The following is a 13,172-nucleotide window of genomic DNA, read 5'->3' on the forward strand; positions in this document are numbered from 1 at the left end:
AGTGAACCGCTCAAGGCCCCTGGCAGTCAGATGCCCCTGGTCACATTGGCCCGGTTCATAATCGTCCTTGCTCTGAGCTTTGCCAAGGGCTGCTTTATAAGTCTGAAAGTGCATTAAGGGAGAGATTTTTTTTAATATCCTTTGAATGATAATGAAAGCCTCGGTAGGCATCACACTCACTCAGGCTACATAAACAGGTTTATTTTATTTTATAATTGGGCTCGCGACCACCTGCCACTGCCATCAAACCGGGCCCTGCTGGGTTCTAATGTGCGTACCTCTTGACATGTGTGAAACAGCGTGTAAATCTACAACATCTCTATGGTTACAAGTGAACCGCCATGACGACTATACTTAAAGAATGCAATATAGATTCAATGTGTTCATTATTTGTCGCAAAGGGAGGAAATACATGCAATTTGCATGGTAAGTGTTGTTTTCTCAGGGCTCATTAAAATACCCAAGCACCTCCAATACACCACTTTCAATTTTCCAAACCAATTTCCGCTGAAGATGAAACGGTAAACACAATAATTAAAATCAATCAAAGTTAATCAATCAATCTGATACAGAATTTAGGTCAATTAACCTGCTCTCTTAATGGAATCAATCACATCTGCCGGGTCCACATTAGAGGGTAATAGAAGTGTGCGTTCATGTGTTGGTGTATGCGCACGTGTGTGTGCGATCTATTAGTCTGTGCTGACAGCTGAATTTATATAAAATTATCAGCAGGGATTCGCACGTCTCAAATCGCCCCATTGGACCACCCATGCTCCAGTTAACAAACCACCCACTGGACCTCACTTTCTACAGCCGCGCGACTCCATTACGCGATGTCATTGGCTCTCGCAGGAAGGCGTACTGTGACAAGAAATGTGTTGAATATCAGTACACATGTTTTGTTAACGACAACTACAAGTACATGTGAGACTTCTCTGCAGGAAGCGCGAAGTGAAAATGGCCCTTGGAGGATATGTAGAGGAGATGTTGACCTCGAACATATCTGAGTGCTTTGAAAATCATTCAATTGAACTGTAAATCAAAGACTGTAAGCAACAAATGCTAAACTAAAACGAGCGCAGAGCTCACCGAACTACGTGACGGTGTAAACGAGGCGCAGTGAGTGACGGAGAGAGCAGTTTGGCAGACAGATTTCTCTCAGTATGCGTTTCCCCTGAAGCTCTTGTGGGGAAATTAGTAAATCTCAAGCCTAGTTTAGGTATAAATAGAGTCTTGAGTCTATCATTATAGTGTCATGCTCATGTCTGCTGCTAGTGGGCCACTAAAGACAGAAACAAGGAACCCCCTCTGGTGCACAGCATGCTGGGAGAAGAAACGATGCAAAGAATTTGAAAACCAGCAAATGAATAGAAGACTGCAAACATTTTAAAGATAGACTAGAGGAATGCAGGGGTACTACAGAGAGGTTTGTGACAAACACAGCTTGAAAAAATTCTGTCATTTCATTACCCATATTTTGTTATTTTGAAGCTTGATAGCCATGCGATCTGAGCATGCTACCGTATGGTTTAAGAACAACAGCAAAGGTCGTATGTCCGAATCCCAGTAAGCACACGTATTTAAAAAAAGAGCTGCCATAGGCATAAATATAAATATAATATATTCAATCTACAGAATTTGGCTACATTAGCTGAACAAAAACAGAGCAATAAGTGAAATAACGCATCTAGCAAAGTGGTAGTTCAGTTTGGCGAACATGTGCCAAGGTGATAAAAACCAAAGGATATCTCGATTCTCTTAGGAATACGTGTTGGCATTCAAATGAAGTCATAATGTACGCGTTACATCAAAGTCACCATGAAAATTAATTTCCTTCACACCTCCCCCTTCATAGACTACACTTGATAGACCCAAGATAGGAGAGTGACAATAATTGAAAAATTAATTAGTGACAAGATGACGAAAACGCTTGAAAAAAAATCAGAAGGGAAAAAAAGAGAATATAGATAGCAATTGTTATACATTATAAGTCAATGCTTACATAAATGACAATTTACGCAACTGCTCTGAAGAATGTATGATAGTTAATAGCATGAGAACTTTTAAATCGCAAAATCTTTTAAAGTGAACATGGAACAGTAAGCCATTTTACTTCCATAAAGAGGATTTATTTGTGAAACAGGAAATTCAGACCTGAATGAGTGTTTGTGGGCAGAATCTAAATTCATCATTATTTACAATTATTGGAGTAACCTTCATTCATTTTAACTGCATTACCAAACTGGCGAGATTTAAATGTACAACTATTTGCCCCACGCTGACATCGAACAGAAAGAAAAGTTGTTTCAGATGCAGGAAAAACATTCTGATGAAAGCCAGGAAAATGTATTATGGAAGAAAAAAGGGTCAATTTGGATTTCATGACTTTGAACACTTTTGAGAAAATGCAACCTATTTGAATGATTTCAGATAAATGTGGTGCAACAGGGTGAAGATTGCAGTTCACAAAGAGCTGAACTCGATCTGGCATCATTTGACTCTCTAGAATCTCTTACGAATGCCACTCTTACTCCATCAGAGAGAACTGTCACCTCTGGATATGTCAGTGTGTGGGAAGACAGCTGTTTATGATTTGAAGTATTTACTGTTTGAACCAAAATGTGAGTTTTAGAAATGTTTCTAAAAAAAAAAAAAAAAAAAAAGCTGCCCTGGTATTGAACTACTGCAAAGTCTGTTCAAGTTTATCTGCCAAAAATCATTTGTTACAGTTGTCAGCATTTTATCTTTTGAGGTTTTTGTCACATTTTAGTCTTTCACTCACCCTTAAAACTATTTTGTGCAATTTTGAAACATCAATGAAATGATTCTGAGGCAAAACTCAACAAACCTTCATGGGGCGGAGAGCGGAGCCCACTTTATTGCAGCAGTTCCTCTCTGCAATCTCCAGGTGACGACCCCGCCGGTGAAGCATCTGTAGTTTGGCTTCAAGATCCTCTAGGTTCCTCCGGTCTCTCATAGAAAGAGGGCGCCCATCGGCACACTGAAAAAGTACAACATAGCTCATTGCATAAAAGTATTTTTTTTTTATTGTTTTTAAAGTTAGAGCATTTGGTTTCAAATTCAAGAAGTCAAATTCAAGAAATTTTGATGGTTTGATTTTCTAGGCAGACAATAAATGATCATAGAAAGCTGAAATTGGCACTAACCATTGTTTATACATTTTTGCATTCATGCATATGATGATGTAATTAAAGTGCCCCTATTATGCTAATATTACCTTTCATGCAGTGTGTAATATAGCTGTTTGTGAATGTGAAAGGTCTGTAAAGTGCACGACAAATAAAGTCATTGTCTCCTAAAAGAAAGAATCGATTCTGAACTGCCGAAATGAGTCGTCAATAATTTCAGTCTCACTTCATGTTACAAATAGAGATGCACCGATTACACTTTTCTAGGCCGATTCCGATTTCTCATTGAGTTTGACCTGCCGAGTTTAGCCGATTCCGATAAAATTTTTTCTAACCACTTTACATCACACACAAATATTTCTTTTTTTATAAAACACCATATACTTTTACCTAAACTGAATAATAAAAACAAGTTTAAATGGGTACATTTTCAATAAATATTTTTGAGTCTTCATTTTCTTTTCTGACATAGCCTACTCCAGTTAAAACACACTAGACATGCAAATGCATGTTGTGTATTTTCGGCACTTTTTGTGTGAAATCATATTTATTTTGTCCATCAAAAGTATGCGGATACAAAAGTGGGCTTTTACTGCGAAAATAGGCTTGCTTAGTTGGGGACATTTAATATTCAACATTATGGATCTGCCTTACTTCAGGTGGACGATGACGCAATTTTCTTCTAGAAACAAACTTCTTGTATTATTTTCATGTTATCACTGTGAAGCTGCTTTACAATCTGTATTGTAAAAAGCGCTTTATAAATATAGGTGACTTGACTTGACTCCTGCTCACGGTGTGAATGCACTCATTGATTAACATGTACGGCAAAAAAAATACGCGCTATTCACAAGGTTTCTACATGAGCATTCCGTGTGCAGATGTGATGCTGATGTTGCGCAATGTTAATCATATGGTGCCCGAGTGCATTTGACCGGCCGGTCGCCGATCATGGCCGATTACGTGAAAATCGGCCAATTCTGGTCACCAGCCGATCAAGTGGTGGATCTCTAGTTACAAACCTACGTAACAATGTAATACATTTGCATAATGCAGCCAATGCTCTTTACTGGCTGCCCTCGAACAACGTCTACTGTGACCCGCCCTTGAACTCTGTAGTTGTAGCAGAGGCCTGAAAGAGTTTGGTTTGTGTAGTTGACATTTTCAGCCCTGCAAATCCACTTTGCATGCACTTCAAAAGGATGAGGACTCTTGCTGGAATTGATATGGACAAGCTGACGCCATCTGTTCGTGTCACCGTGTATCAAGCGCAGAGCAAGCCTCCGAAGTTGAAATTCAGATGGTAATGGGCATTTCGTTTCTGACACGTGCTGTAAACGCTCGACCAATCAGAACAGAGGAGGCTCTCGGGTTTTGAGAGACTGAATCTTCGAACAGACCGTTTTCAGATTGAGATATTAAGTAATGTGAAATGTATATTATGAGAAAATGAAATCGTTTTTTGACCTTGGATGCACGTACAACTGTTGTAGGACACCTCTAAATAAAATTAGGAACCTTTAAAATAGCATAATAGGGCCACTTTAAATTACCTGCCATAATCTGTTACAGTTTGGTTTGTAAGAGAACTTCTGGATAATTTCTTTTCTTTTTTTGTGAAGTTCAGTTTATGGTTTATGTGGATGAGGGACGTCCAATAATCTGACCATGCAGGCCTCTACCTAATTTGTCTTTAGCTGTCATTTGTCAACCAAGTGACAGCTGAATTTGCACCTAAATACAGTAGAATACTGTAGAGAGTTTCTCCATCCTTTAAAGAGTTAAGCCTATTGATTTTGTAATCCTAACTACACTACAGTTCAAAAGATAAGGCTCTGTAAGGTTTTTTAAAACGGTTAATAAAAGTCTCTTAATTATATACAGTGCCTTCCGAAAGTATTTAAACCCCTTAATTTTTTTGTTCTTCGTTGCTACCTTATGTCAAACTATTTTATATGACTTTTTTCACATCAATCTACACTCCATACACCATAATGGCAAAGCAAAAAACAGATTTGTGACAACTTTGCAAATTTATTAGAAAAGAACAAAGTTAAATAAGTACATTGTTGATGCAACAAGCTTTGCACAATTTTCTGCCATTCTTCACCTCAAATCGTCTCAAGATCCGTCAGGTAGACAGACATTTTCAGGTTTCTACAGAGATGTTCGATTGGGTTAGGTTTTCTGTACTAGGTTTTCATTAAGGCATGATGCTGCCACCATCACAATTTACAGAGCAGTGCATGATGAGAAGTGCCGGATTTTCATCCATATTACGCCAGAAAGCCTAACACACACCATCTTACTGGTGGAGAAGAGACAGAGTGATGAATATATGAATAGAAAAGAGGATGATTAGAAGGCCATGATGATGGGCAGTGGCCAATGGGCAATTTTGAGCAGGAGCCAAAGTTTCACCCCTACTCTTTTTACAAAGGACATCATGGAATTTTTTATGACCACAGAGAGTCAGGACCCCAGTTTAACGTCTCATCCTAAGGACAGTGCTTTTTGACAGTATAGTGTCCCCATCACTATACAGGGGCGTTAGGACTCACACAGACCACAGGGTGAGCATCTCCTGCTGACCTCACTAACACCTCTTCCAGCAGCAACCTAGTTTTCCCAGAAGGGTACTGACCAGGTTTTTAACCAGATGAGAGATGACGCAGAGTTTGCTTTAGAAAACACCCGTATTCTGCTTACTTCCAATTCCTCAAACACATACACCACTCGAACCTTCCGTAAAATAATCTTTCATAAACTTCAGAAAGGTTGAAGCGAATTACAAGGACATTCACAGGCTTCATTGCACCGGATGCGCTGTGAGAGACGAGCGCTTGTGTGCTGTCTCGCCCGTCGGTATTTTCCTTACAAATGCTCTACGAAGTCATCATTTATGTGGTTTGGAATGCAGTGGACTTATATATTTAAAATATGAACCTCACTAAAAGAAGGCTGCTTTCAATTTCAAATGCTGACGCGCGTGCGCTTTGTTTGTGTAAGTGGTTTAATGTACTTGTGCAAAATGTACGTAAACACGGCCAGTTTTGTCTTAAGGGATTAAACGGGAGGGACAAACCACATTACTTCTTATATTTCAAAAGAGATCCGTGCGTGAATGCATAATAGATCTCCCGCAGTCTATGATGCCATAGTAAAAAACAACAGTAAAGATGAAGAAAAATCACTCCCAGTTCTTGAATGGAAAACGTTCAGATAATCTTAAATACTGAAAGCACTCTTTGTTTGTTGTTTGTTATACGTTTCTATGCTCCTCTTTATTATTTGCTACTTGCTTGTATGGTTTGAAGTTATATTAGTTTAAAATTCTTAACATACAACTGGTTTAATAATTTTTTAAAATTTGTAATTATTTTTAAAAAGTACTTAATTACTTATGCAAACTAATGAATTAATAAGGGAGGGCGGGTAGATAAAGAATCGTTCTGGAATCGGATCGTGACTCCCAGAATCGGAATCGGATCCTGAGGCGACTAAAGATTCCCACCCCTAGTGAAAGCTGCAGTGATGTTTGTCCTTGTGTAAGTTTACATCTCTATTTATGATCATGAAGCTTGACTAGAGGGACCATCGGCTTTTTGGTCACCACTCTACACCCACTCTCCATTGATTGCTCAGTTTGGCCAGGAAGCCAGCTCAAGGAAGAGTCCTGGTTCTTCCAATATACTTCCATTTATTGAGGTTATATGCATATGTGAACCTTCAATGCAGCATGCACATTTTTTTGTTGTCTTCCCCAGATCTGTGTCTTGACACAATCCTGTCTCTGAGCTCTACAGGCAGTTCTTCTTTTGGCCCCATGTTTGGTTTTTGCTTGACCTTTTATTGAGAGGTGTGTGCCTGAATTTGCCTCAGGTTAACTCCACTCGGAGTATAGTAACATCTAAAAGTGAAATGATTTCAAGTGTACTTATACAATGTAATTATTGTAGTTTTTTATTTTTATTAAAATTTGCAAAAATGTCACAAACCTGTTTTGTTTTTTCTGCTTTGTCATTGGAGTGTAGATTATTGTGTAATTTAAAGTAGTTTAACATAAGGCAGTAGCATTACAAATTGAGAACAAACTAAGGGGGTACATTAATACTTCGCAAGGCACTCAATTGCAATCTTAATTTGCATCTCTTGACAATCCTTTTGGGTCAAGACCCACCCGTTGTGAACCACTGACCTGAAAGACAGCGGCTCATCCTAGATAAAGGATGATCTGATCTGAATTAAGTTCTCACACACACACACACACACACACACACACACAGAGACCTTGGCTTTGAGCTTGTCTATTTGGTGCTCCACATCCTCCATGTCTTCTGTGTTCTCCAACCGCTCGTACAGGACGGTGCGCGTGCCTTTAATCAGGTTCAGCGGCAGCACGGACATCCCGTACGCCTGGCGGAGAAAGAAAGAGTTTTAAAGACCAATAATACACCACTCACAATCATTGGGTAAAAGTGTCATCACAATTTCACCAAGAGTCCCACCGATAGCCCCTGTGAAACTAAACATATCCATACAAATCCATACATTATGGCACTTGATAAAAGAGTGCTTTCTAAATGGTGTCATTCAGAAGCCCACTGAATCCATGTATGTGTTTTCTGTGCAATGAGGGTGAAGAGGAGGAGATGAGAGAGAGAACAGAGTGTGAGAGTGTGTGTTTGGATGCAGCAACCATTTTGAGATGCACGGCTTGATTTCCACCAATGCACAGCTTAACAGTGCCCCCATGTGACGACACTCAGCCGGAGCTCACGTACATGTGCACAAAGCATCAGAGAAGAAATATCGGAGCTCATGTAGGGAAATATGATCAAACCTTGGACTTTCTGAGAGCTGTAAATCAGAGGTTACTTCAACGCCCTGAGCTCATCGATGAGTCCCCCCTTCTCGGCATTAGGAAGTGCAGGTCTTATGCAGTGAGCAGAGAAAGGCTGGGGTCAGAAGCCCGCTAGTCTTCGCAATATGGGCTTTTGTGAACTTTAATTAAAAATGAAGACCTTCTTCAATACTCTCCTAGTGGCAAATCAATACAGGCAGAGAATAAGAGAGACCAGGTTGTGCGTGCACACACCTCGAGGACAAAAAAACCCCTCATGCACTCTCACTCGTGGGGTTCTGCCATTTTCAAAAGCTTTCATATCAAAATGCTGACAAAAGTCAGCAGCACAATTAGATCTTCAGAAGGCGGCTAAAACACTGGTGACCTTTTTATCTCCTCTGCCGAAGATGCTTTTAAAGCAGAGAAATTGGTGCTCTGTAAAACTCGTTGTCGCGGGCGCCTAACACCGTCGCCATGGGCCGTGACACCCCCTGCTATGAATCACGAGGGCTCTAAAGGCCGGACCATGTCCCGAATACCAAGCGCTCCTCATAAAAGAGGAATCTGTCCTGCATCCCCTGGTGCGACGTCTCCTCTTCCTTTGACTCCTCTTTCCCATTCTTTCCTGCCCTCATCGCCCCTGCAGTCCGTCAAGCGTGAGAAAAATAAGAGACACTCCAAACAAAAACAGGTGTGTTCTGTGCTGATTGGAAAAGAAGACCTGAGGCACGAGAGAGAGAGAGAGAGAGAGAAAGAGAGAGAGATAGAGAGAGAGAGATAGTATGATAGTTTGAGAAGGAGAGAGTAAGAGAAAATGTGTAGAGATGTAAGATGAAGGGATCGCGGTTGTCAGCTGGGAGATCGGAGGAGAGAGGGATGAAAGTGGGGATTGGAGAGAGAAGAAAAAGTGGAGGCGTACACCCTCTTATACAAGGAGGCTTTTGTTCGACAGCCTGCATGGGAAAAGTGTGCGTTCTGCCACAAAACTATGAGTTTCCTCTGACTTTCCTTACACTTTTCAATGTTGCAGATATTGGGAGGGAAAAAATTGTGTGAAATTTTTCCCAGCAGACTAATATACTCCTCTGAACTCTTTATCAGGGTTTCCACACTTTTTGACTAATGAATTGAGGACTTTTATAAGACCTTTCTAAAGTTTAAAAAAATCATTGTTTCAGTAAAAAATTCCAATGAATCATTCAAAATTATTTGTTTTTTCCAATTGGGAAAGAAAAGAAAAAAAATCACTATAGAAATTTGATTAATTAATAAAAAAATTAAAAAAACATAGCTCACAAATTGGACATCACAATGACTTACAAGTTTGACTCCACACAAAAAAAAAACTAGAATAGACGAAACACTTTTTAGACATTTTAAACTTAAATTTAAATAATAGTTAATTTTTTTTAAATAAAATGTACATTTTAAACTTTAAACTCTGTTTTGAAAATAGTTGCATAATAGGCCTTTTTGAAAATAAATTCAAAATAATTAACATTATGTCATAACATTATGAGGTTTAGTAATACATGTAGCATTATAATAAAATAATGATTTTGTATTAAAAAAAAACAACTTTTTAGAATTCCAGGATTTCCATGACCATGACACTTTTGAGGAATCTAACAGTAACTTTGTGTTTAAAGTAATTCAAAATAACATCCAATTCATGTTTTCTTCTTGTCAATGGACAATAATGCATGCCTCCAAGAAAAAATTTGCTCACAAAATAATGAAATAAATGTTATAATCAGAGCATCCACTAAAGTTACATGCACCATTAAACTACCAAAAGATCAATCTTGGATTATTGTATTAAAACACTATCTTCCTCAGTGTCCAATGCTATAACGAGGACACATAGACTAAATAAAACTGTCACACAGATGTACAGAGGTGTTCAGTACGCAACAACCAATGGTCTTCTGCCAGATGGTGTCTGTGTTTCTTCTGTCCCCTTTGTAGTCTCTAAATTAAATTCAAACGTGTTACACTGCTGGAAATGAGGGGCTAATTTTATTTGCTGTTGCTTTGGAAAATATAAAACTGTCAATTTACACCACTCAGGCAGGTGTGGAACACATTGTGTGCGGAAGAAACACATCTGTGTCACTTGTTATGGTGACAACTAAATTAATATAATATCGAAAATGTTTTATAAAACACATACTATAGCTCTGGTTGTATGTCCTGATTGGTCAATACAATCTTTCAGTTAAATGCTTTAAAAAAAAAAAAACAGTACAGTTAGTGTGCAATGTTAGCGATCGATGGATGGATGGATGGATGGATGGATGGATGGATGGATGGATGGATGGATGGATGGATGGATGGATGGATGGATGGATGGATGGATGGATGGATGGATGGATGGATGGATGGATGGATGGATGGATGGATGGATGGATGGATGGATGGATGGATGGATGGATGGATGGATGGATGGATGGATGGATGGATGGATGGAATTATATACATACTATGAAAAATATCTGTCTCAAGAATTTCATGAATAGGACTGAGATATGGAAAAAGAAAATCTGTATGGAAGATAAGAGAGAAATGAGAGCTGAGAAAATCAAAATTGTGGGATGTTGTTGTTGAAGTGGCCCCTCGGATGCACCCGGGATGGTGGGAAGGAGGGAGAGACTCTCTCGCCAATCGCAGGTCATTTTTGCAGCACTGTGATTAAATCAGTGGAAATTAATGCGGTCACCCTCTCGTTGGGAATCAGCATCTTTGGAGCGCAGATTTAAGAGCGAGAGGAGCCCTCCAGGGCTGAACGTCAGCACGCCAGCCAGACTTTTAAATCACCACTGTGTCACGCAGCACAGGGACCGAGACGGCCCGCGGTCAAGCAGACAGATCAAAGAGCCGTGATATACGCTCATATGCATATGCAAGTATTACATGCACATTAAAAAGTCAGCGGGTCAATAATTTTTATTGTAACGTCACACCAGCAGCAATGAGCTTGATATAAGACCTCAGCATCTGTATTAGCCAATGAAGGATGTTAAATGGGTTCAAGTGAGAATGCAAGTGGTGTTTTGATGTCGAAAACCACTCAAGCACAGGAACCGGTTTAGACTTTGGGAGGTCAGGAATCGTTTTAAGCAGAATGGGGCTTGATCAAGCATAAAACACACTTTTGCACCTCATAACATTGAGGGTGATAAAGGCTTCTTGAAACGGCATCTTCGAGCAGGAGAAAGAGGCGTCTATGAGTTCATAAAGGTGTCACACAGAAGAACTCTTTCAAACGATAAACACAGATGAGGTGACGATGAGTTCAAGGTGAAGTAACTGGTGATCACGGATGGGAAAAGTTTAAAATAAAGTGTCAAGAACTGACTGTACACACAATAGTAGTGATGTGAAAGATGTGACAAATCGTAGGCAGAAGGTTTAAAAGAAGTGTCCAAATGCTTGAATTCACTGTTCTGAGGATTAAAACTAAAATATGAGCCACCGCTTTCTACAGTTCAAAGAACAAACAGCATTTACCTAGGAGTTTTTCTGTATTTTTCTGAATAAACGATTCACCCCCAAACAGCCTGAAACTTTTTGCAACTTCATGCTGTCGCACTTAAAGAGCACGATTTAAACTCCCAGCATGATTTTTTTTTGAGAGCTGGCCATCCAAGCATTGGATAGGTAAAGTTAGCTTCGCCCGCCCTGACCATATGGCACTTCAGAGGCTTATTAACAAGCTGAGGCTCCTGTTTGCATGTGCTTAGGTTGAATATTAATTTCCCAGCAGCTCAGCAAAGTGTGATGTTGGCCAAAAACAGCAAGTGCTGAAGGTTTGAACTGCTTGCTTTAGCGTTTAGTTGAAGCGCAGCCGGCCGTGGTGTTGTCATTACGAGTTTACATCTCGGCCAGCCATATGAATTAAGAGCAAGTGGCCACCTTGGCTCAAAGTGCAGTGATAAATTAACCTGCCCACTCTGGACAACACTGCTGCTGCATACGGCGCCCATCACTTAGATTCCATTAGGTTAATCATGCATAATAATAACACATAGGCCAGTGTGATAAATCACCCATCGCCTTGGAAACTTGAGGATGATGGGATTGGGGAGGATGGGTGATTCGGCATCTTTCTTGCAGAGAAAAGAAACAATAGGAAAGAGAAAGCGCAATAGGAACAGCCCGAGCGAGTGAACCCTGCTGTTTGACAAGGAATCTTTGATTGATTCTGAGTTTCTGTACCACAACCAAGAAGATCAAAAACAAGAGCGCACTAGGAGACTTTCTTTCTCCATAAGCCTCTCCTCAAGATTCTGACAACACGAGGTCAGACAGGGGAACATTATCATCCTCGGAGCGTTGTGAAAATTGTCAAACCTTTTAATACAAGCACTTTGAAAGCCCTAATTCTGAGAAAAACAGTGCAGCAACTTTGTAACTCAATAGAGAACTACATACAGATATTTCTGATAACACTTTAGTTTAGGGTGCGATTCTCACTATTAACTAGTCGCTTATTAGCATACATATTACTAGGACGTTGACTGTTTACAGGTACCTATTACATGGCTCTGTGGAATACTTGATTCTGATTGGTCAACCGAGGAATCCTGTTTTTCCTCGATAACAACCGCTGAGAACATAGGCTCATCCGGGTTACTAAAGTCAGCAGCGCTATATGCTCGCTATGATTTTTTTTTTCTCGTTGAAGTTTTGCGTTTTGTGAGCTAATAAAATATCAAAAATCAATATTTTGTGTAGTTATTTAATTATGCCATCCAGTATTGTGGACTCGCTCTCTCTTGTTTCATACAAACGCAGCTGCTGCCATTTTGCGACGATTGCTTTGTACACTGTTGGGTTATAAAATAAAGCGCACATTAATGCCTTATTTTGCATGACCATATTCTAGATCCCTTAATCCTACCCAATACCTATACTTAACTACCTAACTAACTATTAATAAGCAGTAATTAAGAGGTCATTGAGGCAAAAGTCATAGTTAATAGTTAGTATTGGTCTCTAATCTGAAGTGTGACCAAATATTTATATAAATATATTTAAATTGTGTGCCACATTCAAAGATATCCCACCTAATTTTTTTCAATCTCTGATAAAGCATAGATTCTCATAGCCCGGTTACTCATGATGCTGGTGATGAAAAATGGATGACATTAACAAGTGTTACAGTACAATCA

The 13,172-nt window shown here is 39.5% G+C and overlaps 1 protein-coding gene across 1 annotated transcript in view; it reads right to left on the reverse strand.

The window, feature by feature from the left end:
* Positions 1 to 13,172, reverse strand: part of lmbrd1 (LMBR1 domain containing 1) — a 94,684-nt gene that overhangs the window by 37,036 nt on the left and 44,476 nt on the right. Inside the window, exons 8-9 of the mRNA XM_079636404.1 lie at positions 7,443 to 7,568; positions 2,852 to 3,004 (exon numbers count right to left, since the gene is read on the reverse strand). Of these exons, the coding sequence (XP_079492530.1) occupies positions 2,852 to 3,004; positions 7,443 to 7,568 (279 nt within the window). The remainder of the gene's footprint in view (positions 1 to 2,851; positions 3,005 to 7,442; positions 7,569 to 13,172) is intronic.

This window comes from Phoxinus phoxinus (assembly GCF_949152265.1).
Source record: "Phoxinus phoxinus genome assembly, chromosome: 14".
Taxonomy (NCBI): Eukaryota; Metazoa; Chordata; class Actinopteri; order Cypriniformes; family Leuciscidae; genus Phoxinus; species Phoxinus phoxinus.